Here is a 23,575-nt window from a genome sequence, read left to right on the forward strand (position 1 = left end):
ACCACGTGCCATATCGCCGCCGCTCCTCCACCGCCGCACTCAGCCCTGCAAAAGCTAGAGTGGTGGCGGCGAGCCGCGGTGAAGGAATGGGGGAGGTGTAAAGATAGGCGGTCGTTACTTTGGTGGTGGTGGTGTTGATTGTGGAAATGAGTGAAGAGGGAGTTGAGGATCCAGTTAGGCTTGGGGCGTGCGCAGAGAACACCAAGCATATCACAGTCTTGTTGGCGATGCTTTTTCTACTTTGCACTCAAATTCTCTCAACCTACGCACCCATCAGGGCTGTTCTTGTTGCGTACTTATCGCGCGCTGCAGTGAGAAAGAAAGAGAGCTCTAGAATTTTTGCAGGTTGGGTTAGCTTTCCTTCCGACGGCGAAGCGCTTTAAAGAAAAGAGGAAGATTTGTATGGGGTCCCACGGTACAATTTTGAAGGTATATGCTTTTCAATACTTGATAATAATTAAGTGTATATTAATCAAATTCTGCACGTATATTTTTTAAATGAGTCATGCAAAGAATTTGTTTAGGTAGTTATTCATTCGTGAAATCTTTTGTTTTTTTGAAAAAATTGAAGTAGACAAAATAAAATTGCATTTATGTTATTTAAAAAAATCGGAACAGCCATGGTGAATTTATAGGAAAATAGATAAAAAAATATAAACAAATTTTAAAAACGAATAACTATAAGCTTGAATTTTTAAATTTGAAAGTATATTTATAAGATAAAATCATGTTTACTGTGGGGTAGGGAGGGGAGCTCCATACTCGAAACTCTTACTATAAATTAAGGAGTTGGGTGAATCTATAGGTGTCATTAGAATACACGGTTCACATGTTAGATTACTGGATGAGGGCACTGCTGTCATTTGACATGCTGGGGACACGTGAGTGCTGCTCGCGTGGAACCCGGGAAGTTGGAGATGCTTTAAATGTGAGTGTTTTTTGTGTGATTCATGTAAAAGCGTAAACTTTTGTTGCCTGACATGCAAAAGCCGAAACTCTCATGCAAAATGTTAGATTGTGCGGTGAGAGGTTGTTTTTGTGGTTTAGTTTATTATTTAAAATGATTTTAAAATTATATTTGTATATAAATTAATGTTTTTTAAATTATTTTTTATAGTTTTAATGTATAAATATTTAAAAATAAAAATAAAAATAATTATTTTAAAATATATCTAATTAAAAATATTTTTTTATACATATATATCATATTATATTAACAAACAAACAATAAATATTCAGATGAAAACGAAAGTCATTTGCGATCATTTCCTAAATTGCATAATATTCTCTAAATGATTTATTGTTTAGCTGAAATTAAATTTTAAATTTATTTTTAAATGAGCAATGCTGAACGTTAAGTAAATAAAATATGATAAGAAAAAACTCAAAATCAACCAGTATTTGTTTTTTTATGTATTTTTTTGAATGATTTTTATATTAATGTAATTTTAATTAAAATACTAAAAACACACGGAGAAGCGAGAAGGATAGATGCAGCTACCACATCACATCGACCACGTGGTTCTCTTTCTGCTATAACTTTAGGCCATCGACGTGGAAATACCATGGCAACTCATGCCTTGTACAGTCGTGGAAGGCAGGAGATTGCAGGTTGATTGTTGATGGAGTAACAAGTTTGTTTCGCTATTTTAAAAATATTTTAAAAAATAAAATTATTTTATTATTTTATTTTAAATTAATATTTTTTTAATTATTTTTAACTATTTTAATATATTAATAGCAAAAATAATTTTTAAATAAAAAATATTTTAAAAAATAACTATTTATATTTAAAAAAAATAAAATTATTTTATTATTTTATTTTAAATTAATATTTTTTTAATTATTTTTAACTATTTTAATATATTAATAGCAAAAATAATTTTTAAAACATAAAAATATATTATATTAATATATTTTAAAATAAAAAAATACTTAAAAAAAAACAATAAAAACATCAGTTAAAAGCAACAACAAAGAACGAGCACAAAAAAAAAAAAAACAATAAAAACATCAGTTTAAAGCAACAACAAAGAACGAGCACAAAAAACTCCGATGCCAGTCGTGTCGCGTGAGAGGACTCGATTCTGTCAACTTTTCCGGTCCTTTCATTACCGGCAGTACCCGGTACGAAGTGTCAGTGTACAGATTACTGGCACTACTGGTTACCAAACGTACCTTTGTCTCTTTCGCAATTCGTTGCTCGTTGTCAATCATAAGATAATTTTCTTTTTAATAGAAATGGTTATGATTATTTTTATTATTATTAAATCAAGATGAGATTTAGCTACCATGTTTTACGATCTAGTTTCCTCTTGGATTGGCCTGTCGGCCATGGGCGGATCATGCCAAGATGAAGCCTTGTTTTTTTTCCCCTTCATTTTCTAGTTATATTAGAAATTTATTTGATTTATTATTTTAATTAATTATATCGGTTTCTTGTTTTTATTTATATGCTACTGAGATTAGATTTATTAACATTCATGATTTACTATCTCAGAGCTTTATTTACAGTTTAATTGTGATTTTTAAGATTTATAAAAAAAAATTATATAATTTAATGTATTTGAGTCAACTCATATATATCATGATTTATTCTTGAATTCATTAAATACCCTATAAATTTAATATAATATATTGTAAGGATAAATAACATGTATAAAAAAAATTGGACCCGAATATAAAGACAAAAACAATTCCCTTTCCCCACGAACTCAAGTGCACTCTTTCTTTCTTGTTATAAGCTAAATCGGTTGTTTACTGGTATATCATCCTTTTGTTATTCTAATGTTGTGTCTGCCCGCTGATGTTTTTTCTTCTTCTCTGAATAGTAACACAAGCCCTTGCTATTTATTTTCATTTCTCTAATGGACGGAGCCCAATCAATGGAAGGAGCCCAATCAAAACCCAAATCATGTGTCCGCAGAAAATGGGCCTTGGTACACATTGGGCCTATTTCCAATTCCAACCACTAAAATGGAAGCCCAGATCCGTGAAACAAGCCTTTGCTATTTATTTTCATTTCTCTTTCAGTTAGTAGAAATAAGTTGATGGAAAATTTTATGGTACAGGGAAAATAACTAATGTTATTTAATTAATTAGTTTCTAGGATTAATTTTAAAATAAAAAACAAACTTTAAATAATCACTATGAATATTGATTGACACACCCACATTGTTAGAAATCTCTCTTTGCTTTACAAACGCAAAGAGTTACTAAACGTAGGGTTTAATAATGAACACTGAGATGTAAATTTCAAAAGAAATATTGTTTTCTCATTTAATTTAATGAAACCAGTATTAAAATATAACACCAAAGAAATTTTATTTTTCTAAACTATATAATTATTTTAAAAAATTACCGTATTAAATGGTTTGATGATGTCTATTATTAACGAATAAAAAATCGATAATCAAGGCAGCTGGGCGTGGATTTTTTACGGTGTCGTTTCATGTTGTTTATCTCCTGCATATTTAGTCACTTTCAATCGTGTGGAGTAGATTTCAAGCATCGCTGGGGGTTATAATATAGCACTCCTGCCCTTATTTTCCCCACCCTAACTGAATAGTTTTGTTTTTTCGAGACTATTTTCGTGTATGGAAATGAAATTCGTTGATTTTAATTGAGTTAGGTATTTCATTCAATTTATACTATATGTGCTAATATTTCTAAGAATTATATACACACACACCATTCAAGCTCAGATTGTTAATGCTTTGAGAACTCAATTGGTATTTTAATAGTTGTTTTTTAATATATTTTTTACTTGAAAATATATTACAATAATTTTATTATTATTTTTAACACATCAATGCATCAAAAAAAATCTAAAAATATGAAAAAAAAATTAATCCAAAGCAAAAATAAATTCTTTAAAAACATATTTAAAATATAAAAATAAATGGACTCTTAAAATTTATATATACTATAAATCATTGTTTCTTTACGCACATTAACATTATGGATCACAGTAGTAATTTACATTGTTGATGTTTTTTTCCTTTTATTTTGAATCTCTTTTTACTTTGGTTATTGATTTTAAAAAAATAGTCCAAATAAGATGTGTTTAAGGGGATTTAAATATATAATTTGTTTTAATTTATTTTTATATGGTTATTACAGTATCAAAAAAAATCTCAATATCGAGTTGATATTAAAAAATTATTCCAACATTGCAGCATGGTTTATGTTTTAAAAAAAAAATTAAAAATAGGTTATTAAATTTTATGTAGTCAAGAACCCGATTTACTAGTTTGACAAAATAGCCCTGATTGTTCTGTTTGCAGGTTTAGCAAGGTATCTTTTCTTCTTCTTCTTTTTTTCTAATTGAACTCGGTCGTGTGATTATCTATTTTTTATTTTATTACATAGTTAATAAAATAATTTCTAAAAAAAACATGTTATTAAGTTTTAAAAAGTCCATAGATCTGTTGACACATGTGACAAGTTTGACTTTTTTATTTTTTTTATTTTTTTATTTTTTAAAATTTTTTTAATTGATTTTAAACTTTTTGAAAATTAAGTTTTATAATTTGTTTAGTTTTTTTTCATAAAGTTATCATAGCCTTAAAAAAAAATTTAATATTGGTTTGTATTTAATTTTATGATAGTCTATTTCTGTTATTATATAGTTAAATAACTAATAATTTAGAAAAAAACAAGTTATTAATTTTAATAAAGTTTATTACCTAATTTACGAGTTTAAAATGTTTACTCAAGTCACTCAATTTACGGGTTTAATAGGTTTACCTATCAAACCTGATATTGTTTTTTATTATTTCACCCTTATTCAATATTGGATTTGGCTGAGAAGTGAAATTCATAGTCTATTTATTTTTTATTTTTTATAGAGTTATTATAATCTCAAATATTTTTTTTAGAGTTGATGCTCGATTTTGAAAACGTCTAATGTTATTATAAAATCAAATAAAAATAATTTACAAGAATAACAAAGTTATTAAACTCATTAAAGTTCATGATACAAGTCGCAGGGTGATCGAGATCAACTCAATATGGTATTATCTCGATATAAAAAATTATTATCTTAATTTTTTTTAAAAGTTATGTCTTATTTTTACCAGCTATTAAAGTTGTTTTTAAACCCATTAAATTGAATAGTTTAATTAGTTTTTATATGATTTAAATTAAAATTAAAACCAGATAAGAAGTTAGTAATAGGTTTTAAAATTAATATGTTTGATTGAATTTAATAATACTAGGAAAAAAAAAATTTTATACACAGCATTTTTTTAAAATTTATTTTTAAAAAATAATATAATCTACAGCAGCGGAGTGTGGGGTTGTGTGTACAGCGGGGGTAGAGCCTCGCGGAGGTTACAAAAATGAGGTGGACAATGGACACATTGAAAAAACGAAACATTTTGGGGAGACCATTACTATATTTCGCTCCTCTGTTAATTATATTCTTACGAAAACAAGGAGAGTCACGCAGGTGCAGTCCCTCCTCTTTTCCTTTTCTTTTTTATTTTTTCAAAATGGCTGGCTGTTTTTAGCATGCCTCGGGACTAATTAAATCTCCCATGTGGATTTTATTTATATATAATTTTTCTAAGATTCGGTCACGGAGAAAGGATTTTGATATATATATTTGGCCTGTTTGGAAGGACGGTGAGCTTTTGGAATCCTCAGGTCCAGTCATAGGGATTTGTTTTTTTTTATTCCGTCACCGGCACCGGCTTCGGCCTCGTGCACCTCGACCAATAAGTTTTGTTCGTATCATTTGCTTCTTTTTTATGCCCACTGGAGAAACTTCATTGGGCAAACACTAAATTTAAAATATATTGATTTTATATTTAAATTATTGTTTGTATTGATTTGATTATAATATATTTTATTTTTAATTGTGATTTAATTTAGAATTACTTAACGAGAACCATTAGATTTTTTACTAGATCATGTCGTTTCTTATAAAAAAGTATAGTGTTTTTTCTTAAAAAAACAAGAAATTTTAGACTCGAGATGATTAATTTGAAAATAAGAGAAGCATTCATTCCATTTATTTATATAAAAGTCTTGGCTATTCAATCTCAAGAGCAACCATGCACTTATTAACCAATCATGCGAAGATTTACATTTGACGTGGCAGTTTCATTAGCTGCTGGAGAAAAAGCTTCACCCTTGGGTACAGCGGGCGGTCTCAAACAATATTATTCGGGGTTCAAGAAACAGTCGAGCGCTCGATCGATGCAGGGAATTATATTATATACGAGCATTACACACACACACACACACACACATTTCTTGGGGTTGGATTGCTGGATAGAATCTTTTTTTTTTTTCGGGTGTGGCCTTTGAAAGCTATCGAAACAGAGGAACGGGGGAATTTTTAAGCATAAACCTCCTTCAAGTGGAGGTGCGGCGGGTTAGGAGAGGAAAAAAAACTAATTAAATTGAAAAAATTAAAAAATCTGATTAGAAAAACAGAAATAAAAAAATTAATTAGATTGAATTATAGTTTAAGAAACAATTAAACCGAATCAAATTGAAACCGTTCAGTTAACATAGAACTACTAAAAACAACAGATATAGATGATAAATTTGCTTCTAACCCTAAAAGCAGCTATCACCTTCTCTGTCTCTCGTCTCGACTAGAAAAACAAGTTTCCCCTCTTCTTGTGAAAGACAAAGCCTTTTGTTTTTTAAAGCTCTCTCTCTTGAAAACCCAGTATGTGATGCCATATATGGCCCCTCCCCGGCCCTCTTTCTCTCACTTTCGTTACTTTCTTGAAAATCATTAATTATATTATTTAATACCGTTCTATAATTTAACCTTAAGAGGGAAGAAACCATGGCTGAAAAGCTCCTTTTAGCCTTACAAGTTAATAGGTCGTCCTATTCTTGTTCTCTTGTATTCCCATATTCAACTCTTAGAATAATTAACTACCTAGTTAGTTAGATGCATGTTTATATATTTTATTAGTGTAGAGTTGGTTTGGTGATTCTTTTTAAAAGTTTTGGTTACAAATCTCTAATCAATTTTTTCTGATTTTGCAACAAGACTGGTCCATTGAAAATAAATTATTGGTTTTACTCCTAATATAATTTAATCAAATCAATTTAAAACTAGTCGATTTAAACTAATTTTTTATATGGTTTCATTTTGTTGTATATATAAAAATTCAACTGTTTTAATAAAAAATAAAATATTCAAATAGTAAAATTAATGGCGGATATCCTAGTGTTTGCATGTCTTAAACCCTAACTTTTTATTTTATAAGAGCACCATTAAAACTTCGAATACACAGGAGTCCAAATCTATAATCAATACATTAATGCTATATAATTAAGTGTTTTTTCCGCAGTTGTTAGGCTCAATTTGAGGCCTCGCTTCATTTAGGGCTAATTCTACTGGATGATTGGGGGTAAATTAATGAGTTCGAATCTATTATTTTATTTTAAGATGACATTGTTTTATTTACAAATTATTTATTGATTTTAATATAAATATATTTGATTAAATCAACTAAATCACACAGCCAGCCACGTAATTAATTTATCAAGCTAAAACATGTTTAATAACTATAATTTCTTAATAATTTGGTCTCATGCAGAGAAATAACAATCCATGAACACGATTCAAGATTCCTAACATGGCTAAATTAAATTGATTAAAAAAAAAACATAGCTATTGATAGTGATTGATTCGAGAGCTTAGTTTAATAATAGATAGATATATTTCTTACACTATCATTCAAGATTAGAATTCAACAATAATATGGTGAGTAAATGCTATTTTATAGACACCTCGAGAGTGAATTATTCAGTAATTCAGTTCTCAAGTGCAAATTCCATTTCAAAAATACAAATATTGTCGAAACTAGATGTTGACCACGAATCCATCACCCATGATGGAAATGAAAAATTATAATAATATTAATAAAAAAATATATTGAAAACTTCAATGATGATTGTTGGGTCCCATTTAAGGACATAACACCATTAAATAAAAAGACTTCATGAAAAAGTAAAACACGTGATTATATTATCGAATTAAATTTATATGTATATATATTTTTTATTGATATAAATAATTGAAGCAGCTTATATATATCTTCATTAATATTATAAATTTTAAAATTAATTATTATTTAAAATTTTAGTAGTTTTAAAATTTATAAAATTAAAACTAATAACTTTTAAAAAGTAAATTTAAAAAATTCAAAAAATAACCAGTTAAGATACATCTCTCATGATTAATTTATTAACATTTTTAATTATATTTAGTGTTGTAAAATATAAATAGATAAAAAAAATATATAATTAAAAGAAAATATATAAAAAAAATATGTTTTAATATAGTTTTAAAATAAATTCTACATCTTTACAACAAAAAATAGGAGATGATATGTTTATTTCATGCATTTTTTTCTTATACAATTAAAATATAATCATTACAATATTACCATTAGACTCTATCCATTGTCTTTTATATTATTAAAATAAATGCAGAGAAGTCTTATTATACACATGAATATTTGTTAACAAATACACTGAATGTAGTAAAACTCATTGTGTCCCCCAAAAGCACGTGCAGAAATGCAGCCAAAGATTTTATCAAAGCAGACATTAATTACATTCGTGTACGCTAATTTTATTTATTTTTTATTAAGACGCGGTGTAAATTAATTCGTATCTGGTGGGCGGTGACAGGAGACGTGGAAGGGAATTGCCATGGGGGTGCTTGTGGGATAGTACTGAGAGGTCCCACCAACAGATAGAAAATTCAAGGTAACCCATGGCCTATGTTTTTGCAAGGTGGGACATTATATTTCTTAAAAATTTTAAATTTTTTACCTTTTCTTAAATCAAAACTTTAAAATCATTGATTTTTTTTAAAAATAAACTTAATATTATAAACACACTACCAATTCATTTGCTTGACTTGTATTGTATTAAAAACGTGTAAAATGCTTTATAAGATTGACGTAGAGAGTGTGTGATTTTATGATTAAAATTTCTTTTAAAATGCTTTTTTTTAAGATTAATATTTTTTATAATTTTAATATGTTAATGTTAAAAATTAAAAAATTATCATTTTAATATATTTTTAATTAAAAAATATTTTTAAAAAATAGCTAACACCATATTACTAAATATAACACGCTTACTAGAGACTTATAATATAAAAGAAGATTAATAAAAAAGAAACAGAAAAAAGAAAGAAAGAAATTATGAGAAAGATTTTCTCTCCTTGTATTTATCCCTTCTATATTATGAATATCCAGTAATTATAGTATAAGTATCATAAAATTTATCATATTTCAAAGAAAATTTAGTTGGATTTCAGAAATTTCTCTCATGTGATGGGGATTGGAATGTGGTTTCAAGGATTGATTTAGGAGCTTAGGTTTCTTCTCAAATTGGACCTGGATTGGGCCTTCTTTAGGCCTAGATGAAGTTTCTATCATGCAAGATCCACTTGGAGGAGTTGAGACTACAGTTCTTGTTTTGGCTTTGGTAGCCATTATGCTTTTAAGTTACTTGATCCATAAGTTATTATAACTAGGTTAATTTAGTTACTTAAATCACAAGTTAATTCGATAATTAATAATTTAAATTCTTTTCCAAATCAAATTTCAAATCAAGTTTGAAATTAGGAGGCAGCATAATCAATTATCATATTATTAATAACACTTTTAGCCGCAAAAACTTTATACAACCTACAACACTAATATTATGTGATCTGGACGCACATCTTAACATATTAAAAAACTTGTTAAAATAATTAAGATTTTTATTTTAATTAAAAAATATTTATTTAATAATAAATATATTAAAAATAAAATTATTATATTAATTTTTTACTAAATTCGATCCATCATATTTTTTCATGCAACGTGATGCTAAAAGATTTACGTCGTTTTCATGCATGTAGATAAAGAGAATATGAACTTTTCTTTCTTTCTCTCTCTTTCTCTGTCAATAGCCTTTTGCGTTATACCCATGTTTTTTTTTTTTGCTGTTTCCACTTTGTTTTTTCTATTGCGGGCACCTCGCAGTTAGATTTTGCACAGACAACAAGGCAAGGAAAGTCTGCTTGCTGGGTTTAGTCTTGGGTTGGGGGGACACGTGGTTAGTTCATGCACAAATCAACAACACGCGTTGGAAGCATCTGAGGTATCTCCTCCTGCTGTATTTGTGATTTACTGCAATACCCTTTCCTTTATACCTATCATCTTCTGATGAATTTATCGTGCCTAATTTATAACTGGGGTTGTGATTTAATTACAGGAAAAAAGACCTGGGAGTTTATCATAATTTTTCGTGCCTTTTCACCTCAGTGTTTACTCAATTCAAGAGAGATTGCCATCTTAATTACTTACAAGGACAGTTCTAATTGATATGTCATTTTAACACATGGAAAGTTATTTATGTGGGACTTTATGGAAAAGAGCACTACCTGGCAAGCAGCAGCAGCAACCTCCTAGAAGATAAGCTCTTAGCAAAAAAAGGAGAAAAAATAGAAAGAAAACCATCAAGATAAACCTGCATGTTAATTTGATATAAATGGCTGGGCAATTTTTCCATTTTATTTTATGGTAATTTGTGTTTTCTATAAAAATAGTTCACATGGTCTCCTTTTACAGCTGTAATTTATGAAAATGGAAAGCATTAAGATTGAAAATCAGAGAGACCATATAGCAAGCTAAGAATTAACAAGTTAGTAATGTCTCATAATACACGCACGTAGCGAGTGACAAGTCAAAACAGTTGACACGAGTGAAAAAATATGGCAAGATTATAATTTTGGAAATAGAGCAAGAAAACATGGAAAGCAAGGGTAGGATTAGGATTAGAAGGCAAGGTGGGGGGTGCCCATGTTATAAAAGACAAGGTGGAGTGCCCCGATCTAGTCTATGTTCATATAACATCTGAAATAAAGTTTGGTTCTTTTCGTCACTGTATTTTCTCTCACTTTCCCTCCCTTACAACCGCAAGGACTTGGAATTTTCCGGCATTGACTCGTTTAAGGTTTCTCAGCTTACGGAGTTACAGATCGGTGAGCTAAGTGCTGTGCATGGATATTTTATTTACAATTTCTGTTTATTTTTTCTTCCTTTGACCCTCAACAACTAGAGTGCTTGCATGTCTGTTGCTGCAAATCACAAAAAGATCTCTTAAGAGATTTTATTGAAGTTTTTTTGGTACCCATAATCTTAGAAATTCAAAACTGAGTAGAATTCAGTCAATTTATGCAGATTTGGCTAATCTTTTTTTAAAAAAAAAAAAACTAAATAGCTATTTATTCATTTTCTTATTGTTTATTATACTGCCATTGTTATTCATGTTTTCTATGTTTTCCAAGAAACAGATAGAAATAGCTTTTAGCCATTGAGAAATATACGGGAAATGATCTCTGCATTTATAACATAGATGCAATTGCAGTTTCTCTTGACTTTATTCGAGTATAAAATGTGTTCTGGGTTTTTGGCAGGGGAGGTTCAGGCACATGAAGTAAGAAAGAGGAAGAGGGCTTGTATAAATCAATGAATTTTGGCAATTCATCGAAAATCTTAGGCACCAGAAGCAAATTAGTGTTTTCAATCGAGAGAATCACTACCCAGAGCAGAGAAGAGGAAGAAAAGCTAGATACAGTTGGCTGGTAGAATGAATCCAATGATTAATCATGGAGAGATTTCCAATCCCGCAGGATACTGATTTCTTACCGACAATGACAGAGAAGCCCATTCCAAGATCTAATGTGATGCTGACTGATGGGCAAGGGAACCAATTGGGCAGAACGAATTGGCAACTGGCCGGATTTTCCAGTGGATGTGAACAGGATGTGTCAAATTACAGCAGAGAGGCTCAACATGCTGACCAGATTGATCAACTGGTTAGAAATGGTGGGGATAATATTAGGAATGCAGGTATAGGTCATGAGGTGACAAGAATGGATAATAACACAGGCAGTCATATAGAGAGTCGGACCGCAGGTTTGAATAGCAGTTTATTAGCAAGTATCTTAGCATATCCAAATATAGCTACATTTACCTCTCCTGTCGCACCTCCTAGTGCAAGCACATGCATGGTTTGGAGTCCTTCATTTCCCAACCCGCATGCTCAAGTCAACAATTGCAGTGAACCCACTTTGCTGCTCGGAAAGCAAGCTCGCTGCTGGAATCTTTTGAGCAGCAGCTATATCTCATCCCAGACACACTGTAAGTAAACATACCTGTCCTTTAATTTTTACGACTTGTTCACAAGACTGCTGTAATGTAGGAACTGCTCGTTCCAATCCATAGGTAACAGCTAAACATAAGATGTCTGCATTTCATGTCATATGGCATTGGATCAATTTTACAGAATGTAGTTCTGAGCACAGAGATGTAATTTAGCATGTAGGTTTCCATTTATTTATCTAGATCAGAATTTGACATTTTCTATATGCTTTGGTATAAGCAAAAGAATTTAAGCATTCCACACTCCACAGATTAACTAAGTTTGTGTCTTTTACTCATTTTACAAGAATCAAAACTCACTAGGAAGATAAAAAAACAAGAGACAGGGATGAAAAAGAATCAGCTTTCATTCTGCCACTAGCTGAACTATTGTTTCAACCTCCTCTTTTGTCAAAATCTTATTCTACATTCTTAAGAATATTACTGCCTGCAGATGAACCTCCATTGCCTTGCCTTCCTAACCATGATCTAAACTCATCACCAAGAATAGAAGCTGATGCAGCCTCAAGTGTTACCACCTCTTTTAAATTTGCCACAGTAGTGCCAGATCAGGCCAAGAGATTGGAGAGTAAGCTTCCTGCAACAATGAGTCCCTCGCGAGAAAAAAACTCAAGTGGAGAAAATGAGAAAAACGATTTAGTTGTATTCAAAGAAATCAAAGCCAATCAACACAACTCAGAAGAGCTCTCGTGTAACATTGTAGACTCATCTTCTGCCGTCATTTCTACACCATTTGAGGGAGAAAAAGATCTAGCCAGGCCAGAAGAACAAGGCATTGACCTTAATAAAACACCACTGCAGAAACCTCCAAAGAGAAGAAAGCATAGGCCAAAGGTGATTGTGGAAGGCAAACCAAAAAGGACTCCCAAGGCTGCAACCACAAAAAACACCAACCCCAAGGAGAAGTCAACTGTAAAGCGGAAGTATGTTCGCAAAGCTTTGAAAGAGCCAGCAATTCAACAAACAGATTCTGCTATAGAGACTACACCTCTCAGCTCTGCAAAGAGGAAGTATGTGCGCAAGAAGGGCCTGAATGAATCAGCAGTTCAACATACAGATTCTATCAGAGAAACCATAAATACCCGTCCTGTGAAGAGAAAGTATGTACGCAAGAAGGGCATAAATGAATCAGCAAATCAGCATGCAGACTCCACAGTAGGGATTGCACATTCCAGTGCTGAAGCTGGTGCAAAATCATGTAGAAGAGAATTGAGATTCAATTTGGAAACTACCACAGATGAAAGATACAGTAATGCAGCTGCTCAGGAGGACACGCTGAATAAAAAAAGAGGGACTTTTGATCTGAACACAAGTCTTCAAGTGGCAGATTCAAGCACTACAACTTCACAGATGAACCAGCAGAACAGTTTACAGGTTGAAAGCAAGCAATCAGGTGCTACAAGTAACCAGACACCTCTCATGAACCAGATGGGAAGAAGTTATACATCAATTTCAGAAAGACATGTGGTAGCTGCTGAACTAACTCCAAGAAAAATCATGCACATGGAGAATTTAAACGTCAATGCTAGAGATGCACAAGGAATTGGTCAAGTTGTCTTTCTAGAAAAAAGACCAGAGCAGACTAGACAGATAACATATCAGAATACCCCTCAATCAGTACAAATGATACCATTATATTTAATTGAGGGTAGAGGATCCAAGAGAGAACACCTTCATATTGAGAAAACAAACACTTGTACTTCACATCCAGTGGGCTCATTAGATGATGAATATCATCAAAGCATTCCAGGCATGGGATGTTTGGAGGCCCAGAAAAGAAACAAAACAGAGAATGGGACTCAAACAAACACGCTGAGTATGCCGTCATGTGTTGCAACAACTAAATATCCTGGTGAGTGGTATGTTCACCCAACGGCTTCACAGAACCTTCCAAAGCAATGTATTTCATTTAACCCATTTTTACACCTAGAAAGGACAGGAGAGACTAATGGATTGGCTCAAGTCCATAACTCCCTCTCCCCCACCGCAATAGCAGTTTGTCACAACCTTTCACAAACCCCTCTCAAAACAAACCATGCATCTGATAGCCAACTGCAACCTGAAACTTGCAACACTGAAATGTCGAGAATACAGCAGATGTCTGGAGCTACTGTGTCAATACCAATTCCATCTGGAAAGGGTAGGATGCCGCAACAACCAAAGGATATCTTGAAAGAACATCAGCAGCCATCTGCAAAGAGAAGAGGTATAGCATGTTTAGCATATATTATAAGTATAACGCTTTAAGGGTTCAGATAACTTACTAAATGTTCTAGTCACCACAATTACAGCAACCACTCTTGACATCCAATGCAGGGCGACCAGCAAAGCAGAAATTCTCCTCTACAATTGAAGAAGTCATACACCACATGGAGTGCCTCAGTCTCAATGCAAGGAGCAAAAAAATAAAAAACAGAGAGCAAAATGCACTTGTGCCTTATAAAGGAGGTGGCACACTTGTTCCCTATGATGGGTTTGAATTTGTCAAAAAACACAAGCCAAGGCCTAAAGTAGACCTTGACCCAGAGTCAGACAGAGTATGGAAACTGCTGATGGGAAAAGAAGGAAGTGAAGGCCTTGAAAAAACAGATACAGGGAAGGAGCAATGGTGGGAGGAAGAGAGAAAAGTTTTTCATGGGCGAGTTGATTCATTCATTGCAAGAATGCATCTCGTTCAAGGTAAAAATCTTGTACTTTTTCCCAACATATTCAACACTATTACTGAATTCAACAGCAGAGAGAGAGAGAGAGAGAGAGACATGTATATTATTTGTGCCCTCCAACTTGAGAACGAGTAGTCCTGCTATGCTGCATCCACTCACAAACATACAACTTCATACTTACCTGAAGAAACAGAGCATTCATATTGCAAACATATTGCATTTGTACATGTAGAAGTACAAGTGTTTGTTTGTTTACACATGCATGTGTCCCTTGCAAATGCACAGAGACATAACATGGAATGTTGCAAATGCAAAAGCGCTGTCATGCATGAAAAACAAAAGCACAATTCAGAGAAGAATTATTTCACTCGGAAGAAAAAGTCATCAGTAAGTTTCCCACTACTAATGTAAGTTTGTAGTAAAACAGAATCAGATATTGCTATCAGGACAATATAAGAATGGAACTGCAAAATGTTTATGCTGCCTCCTCAGTGCAGATAAACATGGAAACCAGTGTACTACATTTCCTCTGAGTTTTTAAGTTGCTAAAATAACCTACTGGAAAGATTCAATTGAGTTACTAAATTGTTCAAAAGTTCATTAACACATTTTGCTAATGCTTTCTGAAGAGAAAAACTAGGTGATATATAGTCACAAGTTCTGCAGCTCACAGATCACACATCTAATCCCTCAATGTTATACCAAGACTGAACAAACAATTTTATTCCCTCTTTAGTGAATCAAATAGATAGTCACCTGCATGTATGAATCTAAATAACATTCTTTGCAGGAGACAGGCGTTTTTCAAAATGGAAGGGATCGGTTGTTGATTCAGTAATAGGAGTTTTCCTTACCCAAAATGTTTCAGATCATCTGTCAAGGTAAATTTGACATTTGAGCTTAATTTCAAGACTAGATGAGCCATGATAATTAATCTCTATTCATGAACTGAACAATATTGTCAACTACATTCCGACCTTGCAGCTCTGCCTTCATGTCTCTAGCTTCATTATTTCCTCTGAAGTCTAGGAGCAACGCAGCTTGTGACAGCCATAGGAAAGGCATCATGGTTGAAGAACCAGATGTCTGCATGCAAAACCCAAAAGGCATCATCAAATGGAACAGCAAGGTTAGGTATCCACTCTACAACCAAAGCCCCATTACACACCATGGATCAGAACCACAGGGAGAATCTGAAACTTGGTGTATAGAAAGAGCAAGCATGGTAGGGGCACAAAGTCACAGCCTGGAGGAAGAATTTGTATCATCACAAGATTCTTTTGATTCCTCAACTGTCCTAGAAAATGGAGGAGTCAGATCCTACTCAGGCTCCAACTCTGAAACAGAAGACCCTCCTACTGGATGTAAACCTAGCACAAGTCATGGTTTATCTTTCGTGGATCATTTACAGATGGAGAGTCCCACCTTGCTAGAAGAATTTGATGGCTGTGAGAGTGGAAGTTCATTGTTTCATGGGGGATCCAGGCATGAAAATGAGCAAACAGAAGGTATACAGAACACGCAGCAAGGAGCTGGATTGGAAAGATTAGGTAATCTGAACTGCTTTTCTCCATATAATAAGCAATTCAATTACTGCAATCCACAGATGCAAGGGAAAGTGGTTCCGTGCAGTAACTATGGGTTGCACCACATGACTTCACAGTCCAATACACAGCAAGCAGAAGGCTTCAAATTGCACAGTGAAGATTCCATATCTTCTTGGACGTCAAATTCTTCCAGATTCGACAAAGAAAAGGCTGCAAGCTGCTCAAGCAAAACTGTTGGACAAAAGGCTGCGAGTGTGGGTAAAAAAGCTGGCAGACAATACGAGTTGCCAAGGTATCAAGAAGCTCCACTAGCAGTCCAACATTCTCTCTACAGAAAGCAATCAATGTATGAACAAAGCAGTTTTCAGCCTTACCATGAAAATCAAGTTAATGAGAGGAATGAGACCTTGCAATGGCAAAGCATGTCAGCTGGTGGACCTGTAAATGTTGCCGAAACATTGCCTGAGAAGCAATACAGTTACACAGAGCACATCTCGAATGTCCCCAGACTCACAGAAAACATTCTTGATTTTGAGAGGATCACTTCTGTGAATAAGCAAACACCCCTAGAAAACATAGTGGTTGATCCAAATACAAAGGAGAAAGTACATCCTAATAACAGGGAAAACCTCAAGTCAAATGTAAATGCCTCAAAAGCTAGAAAAGGAAAAGTTGAGAGTGAGAAAGCAGACACATTTGACTGGGATAGTTTAAGGAAGCAAGTGCAGACAAATGGAAGAAAAGAGAGAACCAAAGACACAATGGATTCCTTGGACTATGAAGCAGTGCGATGTGCTGAAGTCAATGAGATTTCTGAAGCCATCAAAGAAAGAGGGATGAATAAAATTCTAGCAGGACGAATCCAGGTATTTTAGTATGTTTAACCTCAAGCCTTAATAACCTTTCTTTCCTCTTCAAATGGCTTTGTGAACTGTTCTCTTACTCATGGTGGATTATGTGAACTCAAGGCACAGATAAAAGATGTTAATAATGGTTGCACAATATTGCAGGAATTCCTAAACCGACTGGTAAGGGAACATGGAAGCATTGATTTGGAATGGTTAAGAGATGTGCCCCCTGGCGAAGCAAAGTAAGCCACCCCAAATATTAGAGTTCCTAATCAAAAGTATTGATTATTCCAGTATGTCAATATGAAGCTACTCATAACAAAATTTAAGCAAAAGATAGCAAACAATTGATCAAATGTCATAATATGTTCCCCAGTTTCTGAAATATCTTTATTTTTCAGGGATTATCTGCTAAGTATTCGGGGGTTGGGGTTGAAAAGCGTGGAATGTGTGCGGCTCCTAACACTTCATCATCTTGCGTTCCCAGTGAGTTTCATGTGTAAAAAACAGATAATGTTGAACTTACAAGAGATAGCAAATTTGTACAATTCAAATTATTCAATTGCCTGTTTGTAAAGGTTGACACAAATGTTGGGAGAATAGCAGTTCGACTCGGATGGGTCCCTCTCCAGCCACTGCCTGAGTCACTGCAGTTGCACCTGCTAGAACTGTAAGTATTATGTCACAAAATTGACACAAAATTTTCTAGTTCACCAAAAATACTAACCAAATTCCCTCTAGGTACCCAATACTCGAGTCAATTCAAAAATATCTCTGGCCAAGATTGTGCAAACTCGATCAAAGAACACTGTAATCGCATGACTCTTCCTTGGAGCCATTCTGTTCATTGAAAGCTGTACTCTCCATGCATAAAGATCATGGGTTTTTTTAATTCAGATAAGATTTGTTGATTCCCGTCTTTTTTTTATGGGATTACAGGTATGAATTACATTACCAGATGATTACATTTGGAAAGGTATACTCATTTTGGCACTTGATAGCATATTAATCAGAGTACTATTTGTGATTAAGCATCTGAAAAGCATCAAAATACCCGTGCTTTAACTTATGCAGGTCTTTTGCACAAAGAGTAGACCCAACTGTAATGCATGTCCCATGAGAGCAGAATGTAGACATTTTGCAAGTGCCTTCACAAGGTTTGCATATCTTCTCTGTCATACTGCCAACAGCATGTAACAAATATTATGCTAGCCATCAAAAAATATGATTTTGAAATATAAAACATTGCAAGGCTGACCATTTCAGTATTCAATCACATGAAATAAAATTAGTGTGGTATAACTTATAAATACCACAACTAGAATAAAATACACAAAATAACAGATGGTTGACAGGTCACTTGTAGCAATAAAAGTTAGCGAGGAGGAAAATTAATTGCAATTCGTAATGTCATGCTATGCTAATTTTGTAGTGGTTGACTGCTCTCTCGCAGCAACGAAGAGGTAGGGTAGTGTTTCAATCAAAAATACATGATCTATGACCCAAAATTATTCACGATCTCCGAATCAGTTGCACATGAGGGGCCACAATTTTACTTCAGTTTAAGACAAGATGTTTGAAAAAGGAGTTTTTCATTGAAGACAATCCTTGAAAAACACATTTTTGTTTCTTATATTGGATACGCATGCATTCTTGCCCAGGCCATAGATATATAAAGATTTTTACCAACTCTTCCAGGCTAAAAAGTAAATAATGACCATCCCATCTTTGATCTATCCTTGTTGTAGGAGGGGAAAACGAAGGAAAAGAAAATTTAGTGTTGATAATTGCTGAAAGAGATCAATGGATGAGATAACAAGAGATCTAAATAGACAAGTTAAATTTCATTTTCTTAAAACCAAGTACCTCATTTCTTAATATGCATAACAGGCATACTTTTGATTTTTTAAAGCAAAGGAAAATATGTGCTGTATTTGATGCAGTGCAAGGCTTGCACTACCTGGACCAGAAACAAAGGATATAGCAACTTCAACCGTTCCCTTTATGCCTGAAAAAAGCCCAAGCATAGTCATCAATCCCATGCCATTACCTCCACCTGAGGACAACCAACATAAAAGCGTGGGGTTTGATATTGGCAGTTGTGAACCCATAATTGAAGAGCCAGTGACACCAGATCAAGAGCAGACTGAATTAGCAGAGACTGATATTGAGGACTTCGGAGAAGATCCTGATGAAATACCCACAATAAAACTCAACATGGAAGAGTTTACTGAGAATTTACAGAATTATATACATACAAACATGGAGCTCCAAGAATACGATATGTCCAAAGCATTAGTTGCTTTAGATCCAAATGCTTCTATCCCCACACCCAAATTGAAGAATGTTAGTCGCCTACGGACAGAACACCAAGTGTAAGTAAAATCTTCTCATAATCAAGGTCGGAACTGAGTTCCTCCACCTTTTTAAGTTTTTTTTTGGTCCTTATGCTTAATAGTTATTTTATCAAAGCTACCCCCCCACCCCCAAACCCATAGACACATGATTCAATTTTCTTCTGCTCTATCGTTGCTCATAACCAATAGCAGAATGATTTACTAGTAACATACATACAGCTCAACAAATAAAAGACAGATTCATACAAAACTATATAAGTTTAGCAAAAATCATCTCGAACATGTGATAAGCCGAACCAACTATTGGCACCATGCACATCATGCAACAGTAGTACTTGGAAATGAAAAACAAATTAGTTGCTAAAAAACCAGAAGACCCCAGGTATCTAAATAATGGCAGAAAGCCAGATTTCAAACTCACAGCCTGCTCCATTAATTATAATAGGTTGAGGGGAAGTTTGGACAATGGATGAGGTCCTAAATGATGCAACTCACTTTGTGTTGTCGTGATGTTATGCAGTTATGAACTTCCAGATTCACATCCTCTCCTTCAGGGGGTTAGTTTTCCTTCCATTTTTTAACGTTTTTATTCCCTTGAAACTACATGCTTTATTTAACAGCCACTTTATAGAACTTGCAGATGGATAAAAGAGAACCTGATGATCCTAGTCCATACCTTCTAGCAATATGGACACCAGGTGAGTACAAAAACTGTGACTTTCAATGGTTTCAACAGCAACTAAAACGAATTTCAGACTACCTATTCTGTATTTAGAGAACTAATTACTGTTGGAGCATGTTGCAAAGCTTCAGGCGTGTTAATATGACTTACCAAAGTAGCAAGCATTCTACTTATATGATGTGACAAGAAATAGTGAATGCTCCTCTCACGAGTAAAAGATGCCACTGCCTTGAAGTATTACTAAGCAATATCTTATTATTTAGGTGAAACTGCAAATTCAATTGAGCCACCAGAACAACAATGTCAGTCCCGGGAACCAAACAAATTGTGCAGTGAAAAGATATGTTTTTCATGCAACAGTATCAGAGAAGCTAATGCACAAACAGTAAGAGGAACACTTCTGGTGAGTATATCCATCTTTGTGGTACATAAATAATCACCGTGGAAGCCCCAGAATTCTAGTTAACTAAATGTTTTGCATACTGATATTTTTATTACCACATATACAGATACCTTGTAGAACAGCAATGAGAGGAAGCTTCCCACTGAATGGAACGTACTTTCAAGTGAACGAGGTAAAACTACTAAAACTTTGTGTAATTCTCCTATTTCCTACAAATGACCAGGAAACCTGCCCATCCTGTGTATGCCAGAATTTAAAGCCATAAACTTTTCAATAAATAATTATCGAGTGAAACTGCAATTTCCTTGCAGATGTTTGCTGATCATGAATCTAGCCTAAACCCAATTGATGTTCCAAGAAGTTTGATATGGAATTTGCCAAGACGGATTGTCTACTTTGGAACTTCTGTACCATCAATATTTAAAGGTACAAGACAATGTTAGTGCATTAACATTCCAACTAAATTACAAAGGAGAAGGCTGGCTAACAAGAACTCATTATTTTTCCCAGGACTTTCAACAGAAGGAGTTCAGCACTGCTTTTGGAAAGGTATCCGATGCTGTTTTCAGTATTTAATAAAATCTTGAAATATGAAAGACACCTTGCCAGTCATGCCGGGATATTGTTAAATTCAAGTCTCATACACTTGGCAACCTTCAGTCAGCTTGACTTCGTCGATTGGTGAAACTTTATTTGCAGGATTTGTTTGTGTGAGGGGGTTCGACCAGAAAACAAGAGCACCCCGACCTCTCAAGGCCAGATTACACTTTCCAGTAAGTAGGTTGGTAAAGACAAAGAACGAGAAAAAATGACAAGCAGGAGAGCAGCATGCGAAGTTTAACAGCAATGGTTCTGACCAGCAAGACATCGCTACCTTATTTTTTGTTTAATAGACATGGCAAGCTTTGTGAAGAAGAAAGATCCATGACTAACATTCTGTTGTAGATTCAAGTGTTCTTCCTCTAACATGAGATGCATTACAATATCCGAGCTGGGCACACAAATTTCAATTGAAGTGGTAGGATAACATCGCTAATGGGATGTAGTTGATGCGATCCCATTTACAGGATCCAAACCCAGCTGAAAGAATTTTCATGTGTAATTGTAGGATGACATGGCTAGTGGAATTTAGTTGATTTCATAGTTTTTAAGATGCTTTTTTTCTATTCAAGCTCAAAACAGGGCCATTCTTAAGAAACTAGTCAATGTGAGCAACACTCCTTTCATCCAAATTATTTCAATTCATGCTCGAATCAGAGCTATTTTCAAAAAGTAGTGAGTAGCGGCAAATCTCTCTCCCCCACACCTGATTCTTTTTCAAATCATGCTCAAAACAGTGCCCTTGTTCAATAATTAATCAATATCAACCCCACCGACCACCAAAAAGAAGTAGAACGATATCTATTAAACTCTGCTTTAAAAAACGTACAGAACTTATGCACATCCATCTATTAAACAGGCATTCAAATCTCAATTCTTAAGACTATTTTAAAGCCTGCTTGTATTTCGAACCAACAGGTATTCAAATTCATCAATCAATTAACATATACACCTGGTAAGAAAACCCTCCATCACTTGCTTATAAAACAAAAGAGCACATAACATCATAATCCTATGCATTCAGCTATTTAGCTAAGCCAGACACAATTAATCCACTAGATCAACAAACCAACACATTTATGACCTACCTCAAGCAATTCACCAATCAAATCACAAACATTTCACAAGCAATCAATCTGATCGATTTCTAACAAAAACTGATATTAACTTCTCGTCGCCATTTAAAAAAAAATAAAGCAGAGACATATTCAGAAGGAAAAAAACACGAAAAAATCATGCTCGGTAATTTAAATTACGCTAAAAAAAACTTAGCTCGATCGATTCCAGCACGGTGTATCTAATCTTTTTTTCTCTGCAGCCAAACAAACACGTGCTCACAATTCCAAAAGATCATAAAATCAATAACAGCAACGGCAGTAAATCGCAATCAAAAACAAATAAATAGCAGCAATAACAGAAATCGCGACCGATGACTAAAATAATAACGCAATCAGAAGTTCAAATTACCTGCGCTTAAATTCTCATCAACGACAACTCGTTTTCGCTGATTTTCTGCAGTAACAAGAAGGAGGATAAATCAAGCTGAGAAACAGAGACGCGAGGAGTTAGGGTTTGGAATTTCGAGTGAACTCGGAGATCGACACTGCGTACCTGAGTAGGAGCACGATCGAGACACGGAAACTCTCTCTCTCTCTCTCTCTCTCTCTCTCTCTCTCTCTCTCGGATGATGAGAGAGGGGGGGCGGATATGAAGAGAGAACTTAAGGGGAAGGGTTTTGGAAATTATTATATTTGTTAGTTTTATATTGTAATGTCCGGGGATGGATTTGATTTCCTTGCTAGTGCTTTCTTTCAATGTTTGCCGCCTTTTTGTTTTCCCTTTCCCTCTGATCGTGATTTTGAAAGTTTCTGCTTTGGTTGTGGATGTGGTTCTCGGGATTTTTGTGAAACCGTGGCTTATATGTCGACACGTGTGTTCTTGCGGCTGAGGATGAACTATTTTTGCCCCTGTGGATTGCGGGATGTTCCATTTTTTACCCCATGCTTCAAAACGTTTTTAATAGCACCCCTGATTTTTAGATTTTTTTAATGTTGTGAGACGCTTTGAAGGTCTTTGATGATTTAGCTTCCGATGATCAATTAATTTAAAGAATTATTTTAAAGAGGGTGCAATGAAAACATCATAGCATTAGAAACACAAACGATAAATAAAAAATTAAAATATGTCTTTGAGATGTAAAGATATGTAGCGTGAGCTGGCATGTTAAAGCATTTCGTGCAATAAATTTAAAATTTATTTATCCTGTGTTCCA

General features: G+C 33.8%; 2 protein-coding genes and 1 long non-coding RNA gene across 5 annotated transcripts in view; 1 reads left to right on the forward strand and 2 right to left on the reverse strand.

Moving 5' to 3' along the window:
* Positions 1-528, reverse strand: part of LOC105115268 (uncharacterized) — a 4,822-nt gene extending 4,294 nt beyond the window's left edge. The window contains exon 1 of one of the 2 annotated variants that reach the window (XM_011012108.1): positions 27-528. In XM_011012108.1, the coding sequence (XP_011010410.1) occupies positions 27-209 (183 nt within the window). In that variant the 5' untranslated portion in view covers positions 210-528. Of the gene's footprint in view, positions 1-2 lie in introns of both variants that reach the window. The other variant, XM_011012107.1, reaches the window with a different exon arrangement.
* A 10,292-nt stretch (positions 529-10,820) lies between these two features.
* LOC105115270 (transcriptional activator DEMETER-like) lies at positions 10,821-21,901 on the forward strand. 2 transcript variants are annotated; one of them, XM_011012109.1, is made up of 20 exons: positions 10,821-11,020; positions 11,456-12,182; positions 12,637-14,409; positions 14,520-14,882; positions 15,657-15,747; positions 15,851-17,279; positions 17,424-17,503; positions 17,663-17,747; positions 17,840-17,931; positions 18,003-18,071; positions 18,201-18,237; positions 18,336-18,418; positions 19,205-19,636; positions 20,139-20,175; positions 20,250-20,316; positions 20,564-20,703; positions 20,810-20,875; positions 21,015-21,129; positions 21,214-21,252; positions 21,403-21,901. In XM_011012109.1, exons 2-20 carry the CDS (start codon positions 11,648-11,650, stop codon positions 21,513-21,515), a joined length of 5,646 nt encoding a protein of 1,881 aa, XP_011010411.1. In that variant the 5' UTR covers positions 10,821-11,020; positions 11,456-11,647; the 3' UTR covers positions 21,516-21,901. The 2 variants fall into 2 exon arrangements, with proteins under 2 accessions (XP_011010411.1, XP_011010412.1); XM_011012110.1 differs by having other exon boundaries at positions 10,822-11,020; positions 20,259-20,316.
* A 161-nt stretch (positions 21,902-22,062) lies between these two features.
* On the reverse strand, positions 22,063-23,179 carry LOC105115269 (uncharacterized). Its single transcript, XR_840311.1, has 3 exons — positions 22,915-23,179; positions 22,771-22,815; positions 22,063-22,615 (listed from the first exon to the last, which is right to left on the reverse strand). It is a non-coding gene; the product is annotated as an uncharacterized LOC105115269 (long non-coding RNA).
* Between the last annotated feature and the right edge of the window lie 396 nt (positions 23,180-23,575).

Source organism: Populus euphratica, unplaced genomic scaffold (assembly GCF_000495115.2).
Source record: "Populus euphratica unplaced genomic scaffold, PopEup_1.0 scaffold672.1, whole genome shotgun sequence".
Lineage (NCBI taxonomy): Eukaryota > Viridiplantae > Streptophyta > Magnoliopsida > Malpighiales > Salicaceae > Populus > Populus euphratica.